The following is a 14,410-nucleotide window of genomic DNA, read 5'->3' as shown; positions in this document are numbered from 1 at the left end:
CTCTGGACTCCAAGTGCAGTATATGGCTGCATACGATCGAATAGTTAAATGTGGGAACACGCTATTAAACATTTAGAGACGCGGGCATTTGTGTTCTTTTTCTAATGCTTTCCACAGTCTTTAAGATTTAAGCAGAGACTTTCAGGCCAGGCTCATTAAAGACATTATGTAATGTCAGTGGCCTGGTTTTTATCTGCAGCATCACTGCTGATAAGTTATTTAATACTTAGTCCGTGTCTAGCTTGTCTGTCTGATGGAGCTTGGCTTGTGCTCACGAGGTCAACAGGATCATTGGGTTTATCAAAATTCAACAATTAATGACAAAAATTGATCTTTATTTATTTATTCAGTGAAAATTCACTGACTATGCACGCTTTTTCTCAATAACCGCAGCTTTTTGCTTCCATTAGAGCCAGCCAGGGTCAAGTGTCAGTGTTTGTTGGTGAAGGAACGAGTTCCCCACCAAAATTTTCTCAGCCAATCCAGCATTCATGTGATGAAGCTCTCTAACCTTCTGGCTGCTGCAATCTGAAGAGAAACAACAAACCAGAAAACAGACCGAGAGGGAAAAAGCCACAGTATTTCCATCTAATCTGATTCTCCTAACCTGCTACAACAGCAGTTTCCCAGCCCTCATGACAATAATTGAAACTTAATATGCTGATGATTTGTCCAGGTCTCCCTGCTGTGCACCCTTGGCCTTCATTAACCCAGATAAATAAATGTTTAATGAGATAAAATTAAAAATTATGAAATGAAAAGGTAATAAAATTTGAGGGGAAAAACACAGGAAGATAATAGTCTAGTGTGGAGGCAGAAATGATTTCAGAGCTCAGAATGGCTCTACCCCCTACCCTCATCTTTCTCCTCCTCTTCCTCCTCTAAGTGGGGGCTCCTGCTGTAGGGACACTCATTGGCTAATTCCTTTTTTTTTTGTAGCCAATCAACATCAACCCCTTGCTGTGGAGAACAACCCCCTTCGCCCAAGTATAAATCTTAGAGCCCCAAGCTCACAGGTGATTTCTTTTGTGGTGCATTGGGAGCTTCTCCTTTGTTTGTACTTACTGTCCAAATTCAATATCAAAATACATTTCATAAAAGATTATTGGCCTCATTATCGAATTCCACAACTGGTTTCCATCTTCAACATGGCCTTTGCTGACTTATAAATGGTGTTTATTCATCTGGCCTTGCCTTGAGGAAGTCCATCCTTCCCATCTGTCAAACTGCTCATAAGTTACAAATGTCCTGCTCTCGTGTCGTTTTGGTCAGGTCTCTAGAGAAAAAAGTTCGACTACACACACAGTTTTCTGCAAAACTTTCCAGCAAAAAAAGAGGTATGATGCATTTTGGCAGTGTGATCTGTCGTTTAAGGAGCTGCACTGATAGACTTGAAGGGGATGATAAGAATTAAAGGGTTATTCTGCCAAATATGACTTCTTCAGGTTTATTTGAGGTTGTTATTTGCTAAGATTTTCTCTCTTATGCATGATCATTCTCGGTTCAGACTCTTGCACTGTTAGTTTTAGTTGTTTGCAACACTGCTCACCCAACAAACAGGCTTATTCTACCATCGCACTCACTTTTAATCACTCCAAATCAAAAACTTAAAAATGTTAACATCTATCCTCAAAACTTCCTATGCTGCTAACTGAGATGAAGAACTTTTCTGGATCCTGAAAGCTGCACATATCAGTACGCTGAACCTCAAAGACCTGTGAAGTCTTGCTCACCCCTGCGTAAGGTGGCAGTGTTGAAGGGCGGAGGGCTGATCTCGGTGTACGCCCGCTCTCTGGGCACGGCCGACTTCATCTCCATGTAGCTGCTCTCCGGCGGACAGAAGGGCAGGCCGGGCAGGTCTTTGATGGTAGCGTACGGGTTCTCGCTGTTCAGAGAGCTGCTGCTCACCGCCACTGTGTCCTTCAGCTCTGTCATCAGGCACAGGAAGAGAAGTTAAAACTCGTCTGAAGCACCGGAGAGTCCGAGCGCGGCACAGCGGCGCACTGCAACGGAGCTGCCGCCGACTGAGTGCACACGCTGAAAAATTAAAGTGTTACTCCATCAAAACTCACAGTAGACATCTTCCTTAACACTTCCCACGCACTTTTTTTTTTGCATTCCCAAGGAGAAGCAAAGTGCAGTCATGAGATGTAAAACACATAAGAAACTGCCTGGGATGGTTTAAAGAGAGCTTGATGGACAGCTGTTTATTATGAAACATGAATAATGCAATCAAATCTTTATGCAACCCATGTGTTTGTGGTATTTTCCTGTGCATTATCTGTAGTTTGTCCACAATTTTCCACGGCCTGTAAGTTGTAACATATGTGAAATGATGTCAGCTGTCAATTACAGTGATAAAAACAAAAGTGTCAGAGAAGGAAATTTATATATGAGATATTATTACCAAGGTAATGAGTTGTTAGATTATAATCTGGGATCAATATTGTGTGAATTTGTTCAATGTGTTGTTTTACGTCTTCCACAAAAGAAGGATTTTTCATTTTGTAGACTAGGTAATGGGACAGGTAATGGGAAAATAGGGTGATAAAGTACCTTTGTTGTAATATTTCCCGAGGCTGGCACTGTAGCTGTAACTCCGATCAATTCCAAAAGCCCCTGTAGCCATTAAAAGACAAATGTGGCATTTTCATTTTCATTCATAGCGAGAACTAATAAAAAGCAGATAGTCTGTCTTGGAAACATGCAAAATCAATACCAGGTGATGGCGTGGCAGTGAGTGAATGTTGGCCCCGCACCTAATGTTTTTTTATGATGTCCTTATTGTTTTTATTGTCTCGTATTAACTGTGTCTTTGTGTCTGTCTCGCTGAGCCCATGACTAATAAAAAGGATTTTCTATCCAAAGCAAATCTGATGGTCGATAAAGTGTCCTCAATATGGGGAAAAAAATCTACATTTTCTCCTCAGCTCTTGTTTTATTTCCTCATCTTGTATTTCTTTTATGATCTGTCTACACTGACAGGAATATTTTGTTACATCTATTTTTCATACCTTTCATTTCTTACTTAATTTCACCCCATATGAGTTTTTGAAGGCTAAAACCAATAAATTATTCTGTCACTGAAGTCACCAATATCTGACATTTTCTACCAATATTCAAATGTTTTAATACCATTTGATGAAGTTTTGGCTCTGGAGGGGTTGAAAAGACACATGGCACAAAAACTCTCCATGGAAATCCAGATTACAAGATTATTTTAGGTGACTTTGCAGCTTTACAGCACTAGATTGAGGGAAACTCAGGATATATCATGAACTTAAGTAAAGAATTCATTCACTAAAAACATAATTAAGCAACATAATGTGCAGAGGAAAAAAAGTGTTCTTGCAGGTTTTACAGAGAGTTTGCCTTTTTTATGTTGATGCAGTCAGAAAAGAAGAAGAAAATGGCCCAATAATATCTGCAAATGACTGTTTTGCTATAATGTTAATCCAGGAATTCAGTCTTATTCTACTGTTGCATGTTACTCCACCGAAACATGACAGCTAAATGCATCAAATGTAAATAGCACAGATGACCGACCTGAGTCTTTGCGGGGCTCGTGGTGTTTCCAGTCTGCAGGCAGGGTGGCGTTGGTTTCCACCCCAAACAGGCCCCGCCTCTCCCTCTCCATGTTCTTCACGCTGCAGAACAGCTGGTTATTGGTGTTCTGCATGACGACACATAAATAACCAATCAGAGGTGATACGTGTGAACAAAACACACCCAATATTGCTTCGGGAATGCAGTGACAGCAGTAAAGTGTAACAGCAATGAGTCAAGGCTGTGATTCACCGGGAAATATTTTGGGTGGTGCCCTTGCAATGATTACATAGCGCCTTCCTGTTGGCTGGATATGCTGTGTGTGTTTTTTTTTTTTTTTTTTCAGCGGAGGGTTTCCTGGGATCATGGCGGAGCTGCGGTGCCACAGCAGAGCCGACACTCACCTTGATGGTGCGGTCGTGGTTGTTGGGGAGGTGCGGCAGCGGGGGCCTGTTCTGACTCAGGGTGTGATAGCTGGGGTTGGAGTAGTAGTGGTGGTAACTGTGAGGAACATCTGAAAACCAAAGCAGATACAAGGGATCAAAGTTACCCCAAGCTCAATAACACTTGGTTTGGTGCTCCATATTTTCTATATTGTTTCAACATTCCAATGCTTTGCAAGCACGGGTCAGAGGGCATCACTCCGGTCCTCATTTGCATTGGTTACAGGTGAAATACATTGTTTTTTTTGTTTGTTTTTTTTAAGGTCCAACATGGATTAGCGCCACAATACATTACTGATGTGCTGATTCCACAGTCTGCTCCCCAGGTCATTTAGGTCAAACAAACTAAAACTCCTCTCACGCCTCAAAACCAAAGTTGACCAGGCTTTTTCTGTCGCTGCTCCCAGGCTCTGCAACAGCCTCCCGTCCCAGATTAAGACACACTTTTAAATCAAAATTAAAGACTCGCTTTTTTTCTCTCTTCTTTTTAGTTCATTCTGAGGTTGCCCAATTTTTTTTCTACGCTTAATTTATCTCTTAGACCTCTCACTGCGATTTAATATGTTGATGTTTTTATTTTGTTTTTCTGGTTTTATTCATTTCCTCCTTTTTTTTTTTTTTTTTTACTGTAAATCGTTCTGCCGTGGTTGTAAAGCACATTGGGTCAAGTCCTGTTGTTCTTAAATGTGCTATTTACATACAAGTGACTTTGATTTGACTTAACATTTACAGGACTGATGCTGCAATCAGTTTTCACAACACTGTATCAGCTCCAGCCCCTTGTACTGACATGCATTGTTTATACACTTCATTTTCATATGATGAAATGTTAGCGCACTGTGTTAATTCAGCACATTGTGTTGATTCTGTTATAACGAGTTGGTGTTATGCAAGTGATATGCAGTCGGTTCTGTTTTAAGCTCTGCTAATACATTACAGTAATACATTAATACCATATCATGACCTGTGATCATTGCCTGTACTCCGACTTATATATACAGTATTTTATGCAAACAGATTTAATAATTATTACCATATTACTTTTGAAACATTCATGTTTACCATAAACAAACAAAGTCAAATCCAAGAAGAAATGTTTGGTATGATATGAGAGTGTTTGTGTGCTGTAATTATGTGTTACAGTACAAATAGTTTCTGTACCTGGAACGGCGTACTCGGAGTTGACCGTGCGCGTGGTGGAGAAGGAGACAGTGGGTGTGTTGTTCTGCTTGTCTTTCTGCCTGCGGCGGTAAAGCAGCAGGAGAGCGAGCAGCAAGACCACCAGGATGACGAGCACGACGATGCCGCCGATGGCTCCCCACGACTCCCTCTCACCAGGCGGAAGAGGCACCATGACGCTCCCTGACAGCTCCGTCGAGTCTGCCAAAGAGGAGGTGGAGAGAGAATTCAATTACAGCGAGTGGAGCACTTTTCATCATTAGATATTTTTCACCTCTTAATGGAGGCACGAAACTGTGACTAGGAACAGGGAGGGCACGTTCTTCATTTTCAGCCATTAATTTACAAACTGTCAAGGCAACGGCGTGCAGCTTTAGTCTGTTAAAACGCAGGATCGCTGGTGCTCTCCATGAGACAGGCTGACCAGGTGAATCCAGATGAAAGCTATTATCCCCTCCCAATTTCAACTGTTCAAAACCACTTCCATCGTGAAGAGCTGACACGCATAAAGGAACGGAGACAGACGGAAGAGGTGTGAAGTGGGTGTAATTTCATATTATTTTTGCTAAGCCCATGGGACAACTTGTTTGTGTGTGTACCTTGTTTACAGTCATCTCCAGTCTCGCACAGGCAGTTGCCAGTGAAGCGGTCACAGATGGAGTTGGGTGGACAGGAGCAGGTCTGCGTGCAGAACGGGCCAAACCTCCCGGGACTACAGGCTGCAGACACCAGGTAAAAAAAAATTCATGAGGTCCATGCATACCTGACAACCAGGTAAACCCATGTAGCAAAGATCTAAAAACTACTGTGCAAGGATAACATATTTGAGTAAATTAAAAAATACTGCAGTTTTGGTTAAATAATCTAATTGCACAGAGACACTTTTCAACGATGCTGACAATGCCCATAGAGCACAGCACAGAAAAAAAAGGAATTGGCTGCAGCGCTCACTTCTGCAGGGATCTAGTCAGAGATCTTTCATAAAAAGCCAGTGCAGTGATTTCCTCTCACTTGGGACACGTCTGATGTTGATTTGCTCGTAGGACTGAATGAAAGCCTAACCATCTCTATCATTTTGCCGTCCAAATATTTCTGTCTGTAGGGGTCCAGTGTTGGAACTGTGACTTTGGCTACTTTGGAAAATAGTTGCCTGGCTGTGGGCCACCTCCTGTCAACCAATCAGTACACTCATTAAAACCTGGATGTAGGTAACACCATTTACTTCAGGAAGTGGACAATTCTCCAAATCTGTTTTTCATTCTGTTCTGTTGACAACCAGAGCAGAGTCTCTCAAAGGGCATTAGTCAAATTTCCAAAAAGCTGACAAATATAATAATCTGGCTGAATTAACATTAACAGGTCCTTTATTAAATTACACTGTGAATGAAAAAGCATTTTTCATTGAATTGGCCTTTACTCATGTTTCATCCTTATGAACAAATTTTTTCACAGAAACATGAGACAGTAAATATGCATTGGTAACCAAAGCCACAATACCTAAGAATGTCATCACTGCAATTACCCCATGGCAAAATTTAGATTATATTGAAGCGCCCTTTGTGGCTGTTTTTGCTGTATCTAAACATGTCACACTCACGTATGGAGCAGTCAGTTGCGGTCCAGCCAGGCAGGCATTCACAGTGACCGTCCCGGTGGTCGCATGTCGAGTTGTTGGCACAGTTGACACACACCTCAGAACACTGCTTGCCATAGTAACCGGCTGGACAAACTGGAAATTAAACCGATTCGAACGTTAAAACACACAACAGACTCGCATTAGTTCACCGAGCACAGTATATAATTTTTCCTCTAAGCCATGTTTCTTTGTGGGTGCTCACCCTGGGTTAACAGCACAAGGCATAGCCACATTTAGAGCATGCATACCAGCAGAGGCAAAGATCCCCAGGCTTTGAACATTTGCATACAGAATGCAGTGTTCTTGGTGTTAATGCTGACCTTGATCGCAGTGGGGTCCAGTGAACCCAGGGAGGCAATCACATTCGCCCGTCACATGGTGGCAGCGGTAGGTCTGGCTACATGATGGGCACGACATGCTGCACTGGTCGCCGTACATCCCAGCTCTGCATTCTGAGAGGAGGGAGAGCGAGAGAGAGAAGACACTGCTAAGCTGCTATAAGAAAGTATTATAGGTATTTATTTTAGACATTAGGAAACCAAAATCCCTCATGTGTTATAAGTCAAGCGCACATCAGGGTTTGTTGTGACTTCATTTCTGCAGCATTTCAGCCGCTCTAACAGCACTCACTGGTCTGGCAGGTGATTCCCCAGTAGCCGGGGCGACACACACAAGCCCCGGTGTCCTTTGCACAAGTGTCACTGTTAAGGCAATGCTTGAAGCAGGTCTGGTTGCAGTGGGGCCCCCACAGGCCGTCCTGACATGGCTTGTTACAGCGGGGACCTGGGAAAACATTCAGTGATGTGGGTGAATGAAGAGATGGAGGGTAAGAGCGAGGCTAGGAGCAGGAGTGAGGAATTAGTGAACCATCTCTAATTATCCTGAGCTAGTTTCAAAAAAGCATCTGTGACGGGTCGTGGTGTGAATCTTTGTCTCAGCCGGGATTCAGTTCAATTCACGACTCACTACTGTAGTTGGTGATTTGATTTAAGAATAGTTTTTCTTTTGTGGAATGACTCAATTTGATATAAGTTTGTAAACCACAGTTCAAATGTCCAAATTGATTCAGAAGTTTTAGCAAGTTTTATATCCAGTTTTAGACAAAAGTAGAGCTTGAACATTAATTATTAAAAACAAAATTGACAAAAAACATGATTGATAAAAAAAAAAGAAAAAGATCAGCACAACATTTGAGCTTTAATTTTTACGGATAGTGAATGAATTGATTCAAAGCATTTCATAGTGCTTCAGGCCAAAGTCAGAACGATTTATTTTGTTTATTCATTTTAGTAGACTGATGCAGTTGAATTGGCAGAAATTATAATTGATGCATCAATGCAATGAATGAATCATTACACCTCTAGTAATGACAAATGTCAACTTGATAAACCCAGAAACCTACCTTCCCTCACATTTCCTTCTTTTCTAAAATGATAACCAGGTTTATATTTATTTTTGTGTTTATTCCTGTAGCACACTGGATCATTTCATCATATCCAGTGTATCGGTAAATGCAACTTACTGGTTTCACAGTTTGTTCAACACAGAGATATCAGCTAGGAAAAAAGGGACAGGGCTGTGAAGTCAGAGATCAGTGCAGTCAAACGAAGGCTGGAGAGAGAGAACGGTTGAAAACCTGTGGCTCACAGGTTTTTGGACGGGACTTATCGCTGGTATGAAAGCCAAGCTGGGAGGGGCAGCAGGAGAGCGTCATCACTTACCCGACCAACCTGGCAGACACTGGCACTCTCCGCTGGTGGCTTGGCAGCCGTCGGCGTGAACACAATCACACCTCTTCAGGCAGCCTGGCCCGAACGTGCCCATCTGTACATGTGAACCAATGCCAATGGGCAAAGCATCGTCAGGGGAATCTCTTGAGCATTTGGCCAACTCAGCCAGAGTCAAACAAAATACTACATTGGCAATGTGTTGTTGTATAGACGGCGTGGCTGGTTGGCATGGCAAAGACAAGAGGGGTGCACATGCAAAACACGGAAAAGTTGGACAACACCACTATAATACAGACCAATCCAATCAGAGCTGCCAGGAACAACTGTATCACGGTGAAAGCCCTTGTGACTGTGTGTTAGTGTTATCAAAGTTTGCTTCATTTACTCAACTTGAAATATTGCACTTGTCTTCTATTATGCAGTCCTTATGTCTTTTTTATGAAGCAGAGTGTTTTTGTATATTGCAGTGGCCTGAGCCAGGGACATGTTTTGTTGTTTACCAATCATTTTTGCATGATACTGACAATAAACTGATATACAGTGCACAGTGATACAAATTTTAGGTGGGAAAGTATTAATAAATTAATGCAGTCTTGAAAATCGAACTGATTTGTAGTCAAGTTGGTGTCTGTTTGCCTTACGATACACCGACTGAAGGTCATATTTTACCCACCAAAACATCACTGGTGATATTTATAACCTACTCTCTATGTGTAGAGTGTATGAGTATATATGTTTGGGCTAATGGACTTTTGCTTACATTGGTGGTTGTTTGACTTATGATGAATTTCCCCTCCTAAAGCCAAAAGATCTGTACTAAAAATAATCTTTTAGTCATTATACTGCATGTTAAACATTCATTCTAATTCTTACCCTAGTGCCAGGCCTTTTTTTTTTTTAGCCTGTGAAACATGCACTTACCTGGCATGGTTGGTTGCACAGCGCCCCCTGCCAGCCGGCTGTGCAGGTGCAGGATCCATCTGCAGGCTTGCATTTTGCCCCATTGGCGCAGTGGCAGGTGGCGTTGCATCCGGGGCCCCAGGTTCCCTCGGAGCAGGGCACGGAGCAATCCCGCCCACGCCAGCCTGTACACACACACACGAAGGACGGTGAAAAATCCTGGCTGATGGAAATGACTTTCCTATTCTTTAATGACAAGGAACATGTGGTTCAAGTAATACATTTGCAAGTCTGTTGATCAGTCGATGTGTGTGACCTCCAGGCAGCTCGTCACTTAATCCTTAGATCTCACCTCTATCTAAACGTTACCTTCTTTGCAGAAGCAGGTCCCGTCGATCGCTGAGCAGTCGATGAAGTTTTTGCAGGAGCATTCCAGGGAGCAGTTCTTGCCGTAGGTGCCGCTCTTACAGGGTTTCTCACAGTGAACCCCCTGGAAGATAAACACATCTGAGTTAGACATTTAAGACATCTTTGTGGTCCTGTATAGGTTAGTGTGAGGAGCACGGCACTGACGGTTTGGTTCCCACTGAGCCTGAGAACGTGCACCAACAGAGTTTGTAAGGCACTGTCGGATCTTTTAGCTGATAAAATTAATAAAAACACCTAAATGTCACAAGCAATTGATGGCAGAGGATGACAGAGGATGAAGGGAGGAGAGGATGTGTACCGGGGCAAAGGAAAGTTAAAAAAAAAAAAAAAAAGAGGAAGACAATAAATAATAAATACTTCTTGAAGACATGAGTTACAGGGTTACACACCAGCAAATTAATATTGCACATGATGCTTAATGGTCTATAGCGAACAATGCACACCTGTATTTTCTACACTGTTATCACCTGATCTACAGGCAGCGACTGAGCAGGTTAAGTTAGTAGATCTGAGAGCCATATACTAAAAAGAAAATGAAAGACATGTAATTAATTCATATTAAATGAGTAAGTGCATGTCCATATCTAACTTCACCACTCACCGTGTACCCGGGCGCACACTGGCATTGGCCCGTGGCACTATCACACACCCCTCCATTCACACACAGGCACGGCTCCAGGCAGCCGTGACCATAGAAACCGTGAGCGCAGGTCTCGTTGCAGAACAGTCCTGCCCACCCCGGCTGGCACGTGCACTCGCCTTTCATCGGGTGGCAGCTTTCCAGTGAAAACAAAGGCACATATTAGTTAATGAAGTTGCTGAGCTAGCACATTAAATAAAGAGCTGATTTACAAAACACTTAGTCTGCACAAAAAAGCAGTATAACATCTCTCTGCAATGAAAAACTGTACCTGTAATTACATGCTGTAAACTTTAAAACTGTGACTAATGTGCACACTAGTGATTTTGCACATGTTTAGCAAGTGTGTGTGTGTGTGTGTGTGTGTGTGTGTGTGTGTGTGTGTCATGCTTATTATATGCATTCACCCTTTTCCCTGCAGGTTGGAGTTTTAATTGTGTAAATGTTTCTTGAAGGCAGTTTTTAAGCTAACTGGCAAATCTGATTTGCAAAGAAAGAATACTGGTCAAAAATGCAAATTTTAAAAATGCAAATCAAAAAAATATTATAATTGGAAATGAGATTTTCTAATGAATGCATGGAAATGAGAACCCTTCAGACTCAACTGACAAAAAAAATGTGAATAAACATAGGAATACGCATTTAATTTATTAAGGACTGGCCAATTATGAGAACCACAGGGACTGAACCATTAAATGACATGCTCATTTCTATGCTGGAGCCAAAAAACTGTTTTTTCTATCTAAGTAAGGTTAGAGTGAAACCTAATGAAACATTAAGGGGAGTTATCAAGCCCATCACCTCTGCTGCAAACTGGAAGCACAGTCTGGTCACACTAACAAACAGCTAATTAGGCCTAATTGACCTTCGTAGATCAATGAGCCACACTGAGGCGAGCTAGCCTGTTCAACTTCCATGATCAGTGCCAAGGTCATGAATAAATGATAAAAGAAAACATTCCCATTTGCATTTTTATTTTTACCAGAGCTCCTTTGCCTCCAGTTTGCCAGTAGCTAAAATCTGTAGCAGGTTCTGTTGAGATTTAACTCGACCTAACAGGCGATCTCTGCCTCTAAGAAGCGCTTGTGCAACTAAAAGTCCGGCGCCCTCCCGACGCCCACCTGAGGGTGTGCTTGTCTTGGCAGAGGCATGTGCGTTCACAGTGCATGCCGTAGGAGCCGTGCGGACACATCCTGTCTCTGCAGTGTGGACCTCGGAAGCCCGACTCGCACAGACAGCCTCCGTCGATGTTGTAGCACCGTGCACCGTTGGCACAGTCGCACACACCTTTGCAGTCCTGACCGTAAGAGCCTACAGGGCATTCCTCATTACACCTGAGGGAGGAGCAGAAGAGGTCACACAAATATCCAGAAAAGAGGGAAAAAACAGGAAATGAAACACACGTCTGAAACTGTAGCTTCCCAGCCGAACCGCACAGTTACACACTTGTTAAACTCTATCTGCTGCATATATCAATTTTGTTTTGTTGTTAGCCTGTCATGATGTTATGTCAGCTCTAACATATTTGGCCGCCTTCACTGTCAGCAGACTGTAAAACAGTAAGAATTAATAACTTTGTAATAGAAACAGGCATCGAGCTGCACTGGGGAATTTGGGTCTCTGGCAGCTGGCAGCGAGAGCTTTCACTTGTTTGAAAACTGTTTAAACTTTAATATCCAGAATTAGTATTGTGTGATTTTTTTGAACCAAAGGGGCGAGGGAGGCAAAGGATCAAACACTGGTGAGTCCAGCTCTTCTCTGCATGAATACAGTTGTTGAAGAGACAGTTTTGTGTTTCTGTTCATCATTTTGTGGCCTCTGACCGTACCAGCCATCACAGTCTCACAAATCTACATGGTCTCTATTGAAGGCAATTAAACACTCTTCTCTGTTCCAATCCCACTTAGGTTGATGGGGCAGGTGTGCTTTCATTTTGTAAAAAAAAAAATATCTAATGTATCTAAGCTGTTAGTACCCTGCAAGTGTCCAGATGGCATGTGTGAATATTTGGGCAGGGTTAATGCACACAGGTTGGCACACACCCGGTCTCACACAATGGCATAAAAACACACACGTACCTGTTCCCAGTGAAACCCTCGGCACACTGGCACTGTCCCGTTTCGGGGTCACAGTGGCCCCTGTTGTGACAAACACACTCCTGGGTGCAGTTTGGTCCGTACCTCCCCTCCGGACAGCGCTGCGTACACACAGCGCCCTGCAGAGAGAGACGGAGCGAAAAGGTGGAGAGAGAGGAGGAGATTACAATGAAAGTGAATGCATCACTCAGTGAAATATAAAACAAAAAACAGAGAGACATGTAACAGCTGGAGCAGGTTACGCTGATTTATCAATGCCAGCATTTGTCATTTTTTTTTAAATATCTCATGTCTATGTCTTCCCTCCAATACAAAAAGGTTTTCCTTTTGCTCTCTTTTTTATTTGCATGTACAACATTCTCTTTGTTCATTTTGTTTATTCAAACATTTCATAAAAAAAGATTTACTGTAGTTATATTTCTTGCATAGCAGCTTGCAAGTGTAAAGATACTGAACATCAACACAAAATATTGGCTATAAAAAGATCAGAATCAGCATCAGTCTTAAAAAACATATCAGTGGAACCCTCAGCTGGAGACAAGTTTATTATTCCTCATTGTTTTGTCTGTCACGCTGGAAAATAATATGCTATTTTGCTTGCTGAGGCGATCGCAGTCATGTTTCTTTGCCTATAGGTCTTTCATAAACAAAGGGCTGTGGGAAATGAAAATGAAATGGTGACCTGTCAGCATAACACAGCACTGTGCGTGGTTTCCAGAAGTGACAGAGTATGTCCAAAGTGTTTCAGCAATATAAGTGTGACAGGCTGTGTAAGCGTGTGAGGAGAAAGAGCCAGCTCATTCACGGATTGGGAAACATCATTAGACTGCTTATCCAAAAATCAGGGCCAGCTGGAATGCAGCGCAAGATTGAATTTAAAATCTGGCAACCTCCACGGACATGACGAAGGTCGGAGTCCATGTATAAAACTCCATCAAACTTGGAGACGTACCATCCATCCAGGGGGGCAGGCACAGACCCCTTTGCCTTGACAAATACCGCCATTCTGGCAGGGGCATCTCACGGGGCATCGGCTCTTGGGACACGCCTTCTCACAGCTGGGGAACAGGATGGAGACAAAGCTTAATAACAGCCTAATGGGCCACTTTAGTTAAAAACACTCCGCTGCAACAAAACATGTGTCCTGTGACATTCCCGAAGGCTTGAGTAAATGTTTTGTTGTACACAAAATAACTGTTTTCTCAAAATCAAAGAGGTCATATTCAAAACAAACAAATATCAGTGTCACAGCTGCAGATAGATAACTCCATAAAACTGATATACATCACAAAAGATCGTCTCATATTCAGCCTTAAAATCTTGTTTTTCTTAAAAGAAGTGAAAAACAAACTGCCAATAGGATGAGCTAATCCCACTTGTTTCCAATACTGATCAACTTCTATCCAACATTTTTTTGAGTCATTTCATATCTTGACACTAGTGGGCTGATCTGCCTTATTCTGCCTAGTTTCAGGATAGTTATACTTTATCTCATCCCACTTGTTTCAAGAAAAAACACAATTTTAAGATCGAATATCAGACTAAATGTTGTTAAGATGGAGATTTTTGCAGTGTAGTAATAGCATATATTTATAATGACAGTGGATTATGTCTTCATGGGCTTTCAGACAGTAGTTATCAATTCATATGTATAGTCTAAAACCGTTTCCTCATAGTATGTTGGGAGCAAACAAGACAGACCAAGAAAAAAAAATCAAATATAATGGCTTCTTACTATTTCTGCAAGGGGTTTGGCAATGGCTTTCCATGTTTTATGGGAATTATCAGCGTGGATGGAGCATGTATTTGAC

General features: G+C 42.2%; 1 protein-coding gene across 1 annotated transcript in view; it reads right to left on the bottom strand.

The window, feature by feature from the left end:
* Nucleotides 1-14,410, bottom strand: part of pear1 (platelet endothelial aggregation receptor 1) — a 47,001-nt gene that overhangs the window by 1,841 nt on the left and 30,750 nt on the right. Inside the window, exons 8-23 of the mRNA XM_030072270.1 lie at nt 13,552-13,657; nt 12,582-12,718; nt 11,625-11,837; nt 10,465-10,639; nt 9,804-9,924; nt 9,456-9,619; nt 8,526-8,628; nt 7,435-7,587; nt 7,125-7,256; nt 6,766-6,897; nt 5,768-5,887; nt 5,151-5,369; nt 3,951-4,060; nt 3,547-3,673; nt 2,557-2,619; nt 1,734-1,928 (exon numbers count right to left, since the gene is read on the bottom strand). Of these exons, the coding sequence (XP_029928130.1) occupies nt 1,734-1,928; nt 2,557-2,619; nt 3,547-3,673; nt 3,951-4,060; nt 5,151-5,369; nt 5,768-5,887; nt 6,766-6,897; nt 7,125-7,256; nt 7,435-7,587; nt 8,526-8,628; nt 9,456-9,619; nt 9,804-9,924; nt 10,465-10,639; nt 11,625-11,837; nt 12,582-12,718; nt 13,552-13,657 (2,270 nt within the window). The remainder of the gene's footprint in view (nt 1-1,733; nt 1,929-2,556; nt 2,620-3,546; nt 3,674-3,950; nt 4,061-5,150; nt 5,370-5,767; nt 5,888-6,765; nt 6,898-7,124; nt 7,257-7,434; nt 7,588-8,525; nt 8,629-9,455; nt 9,620-9,803; nt 9,925-10,464; nt 10,640-11,624; nt 11,838-12,581; nt 12,719-13,551; nt 13,658-14,410) is intronic.

This window comes from Myripristis murdjan, chromosome 16, assembly GCF_902150065.1.
Source record: "Myripristis murdjan chromosome 16, fMyrMur1.1, whole genome shotgun sequence".
Taxonomy (NCBI): Eukaryota; Metazoa; Chordata; class Actinopteri; order Holocentriformes; family Holocentridae; genus Myripristis; species Myripristis murdjan.
This window is presented reverse-complemented; position numbering and strand designations above follow the sequence as displayed.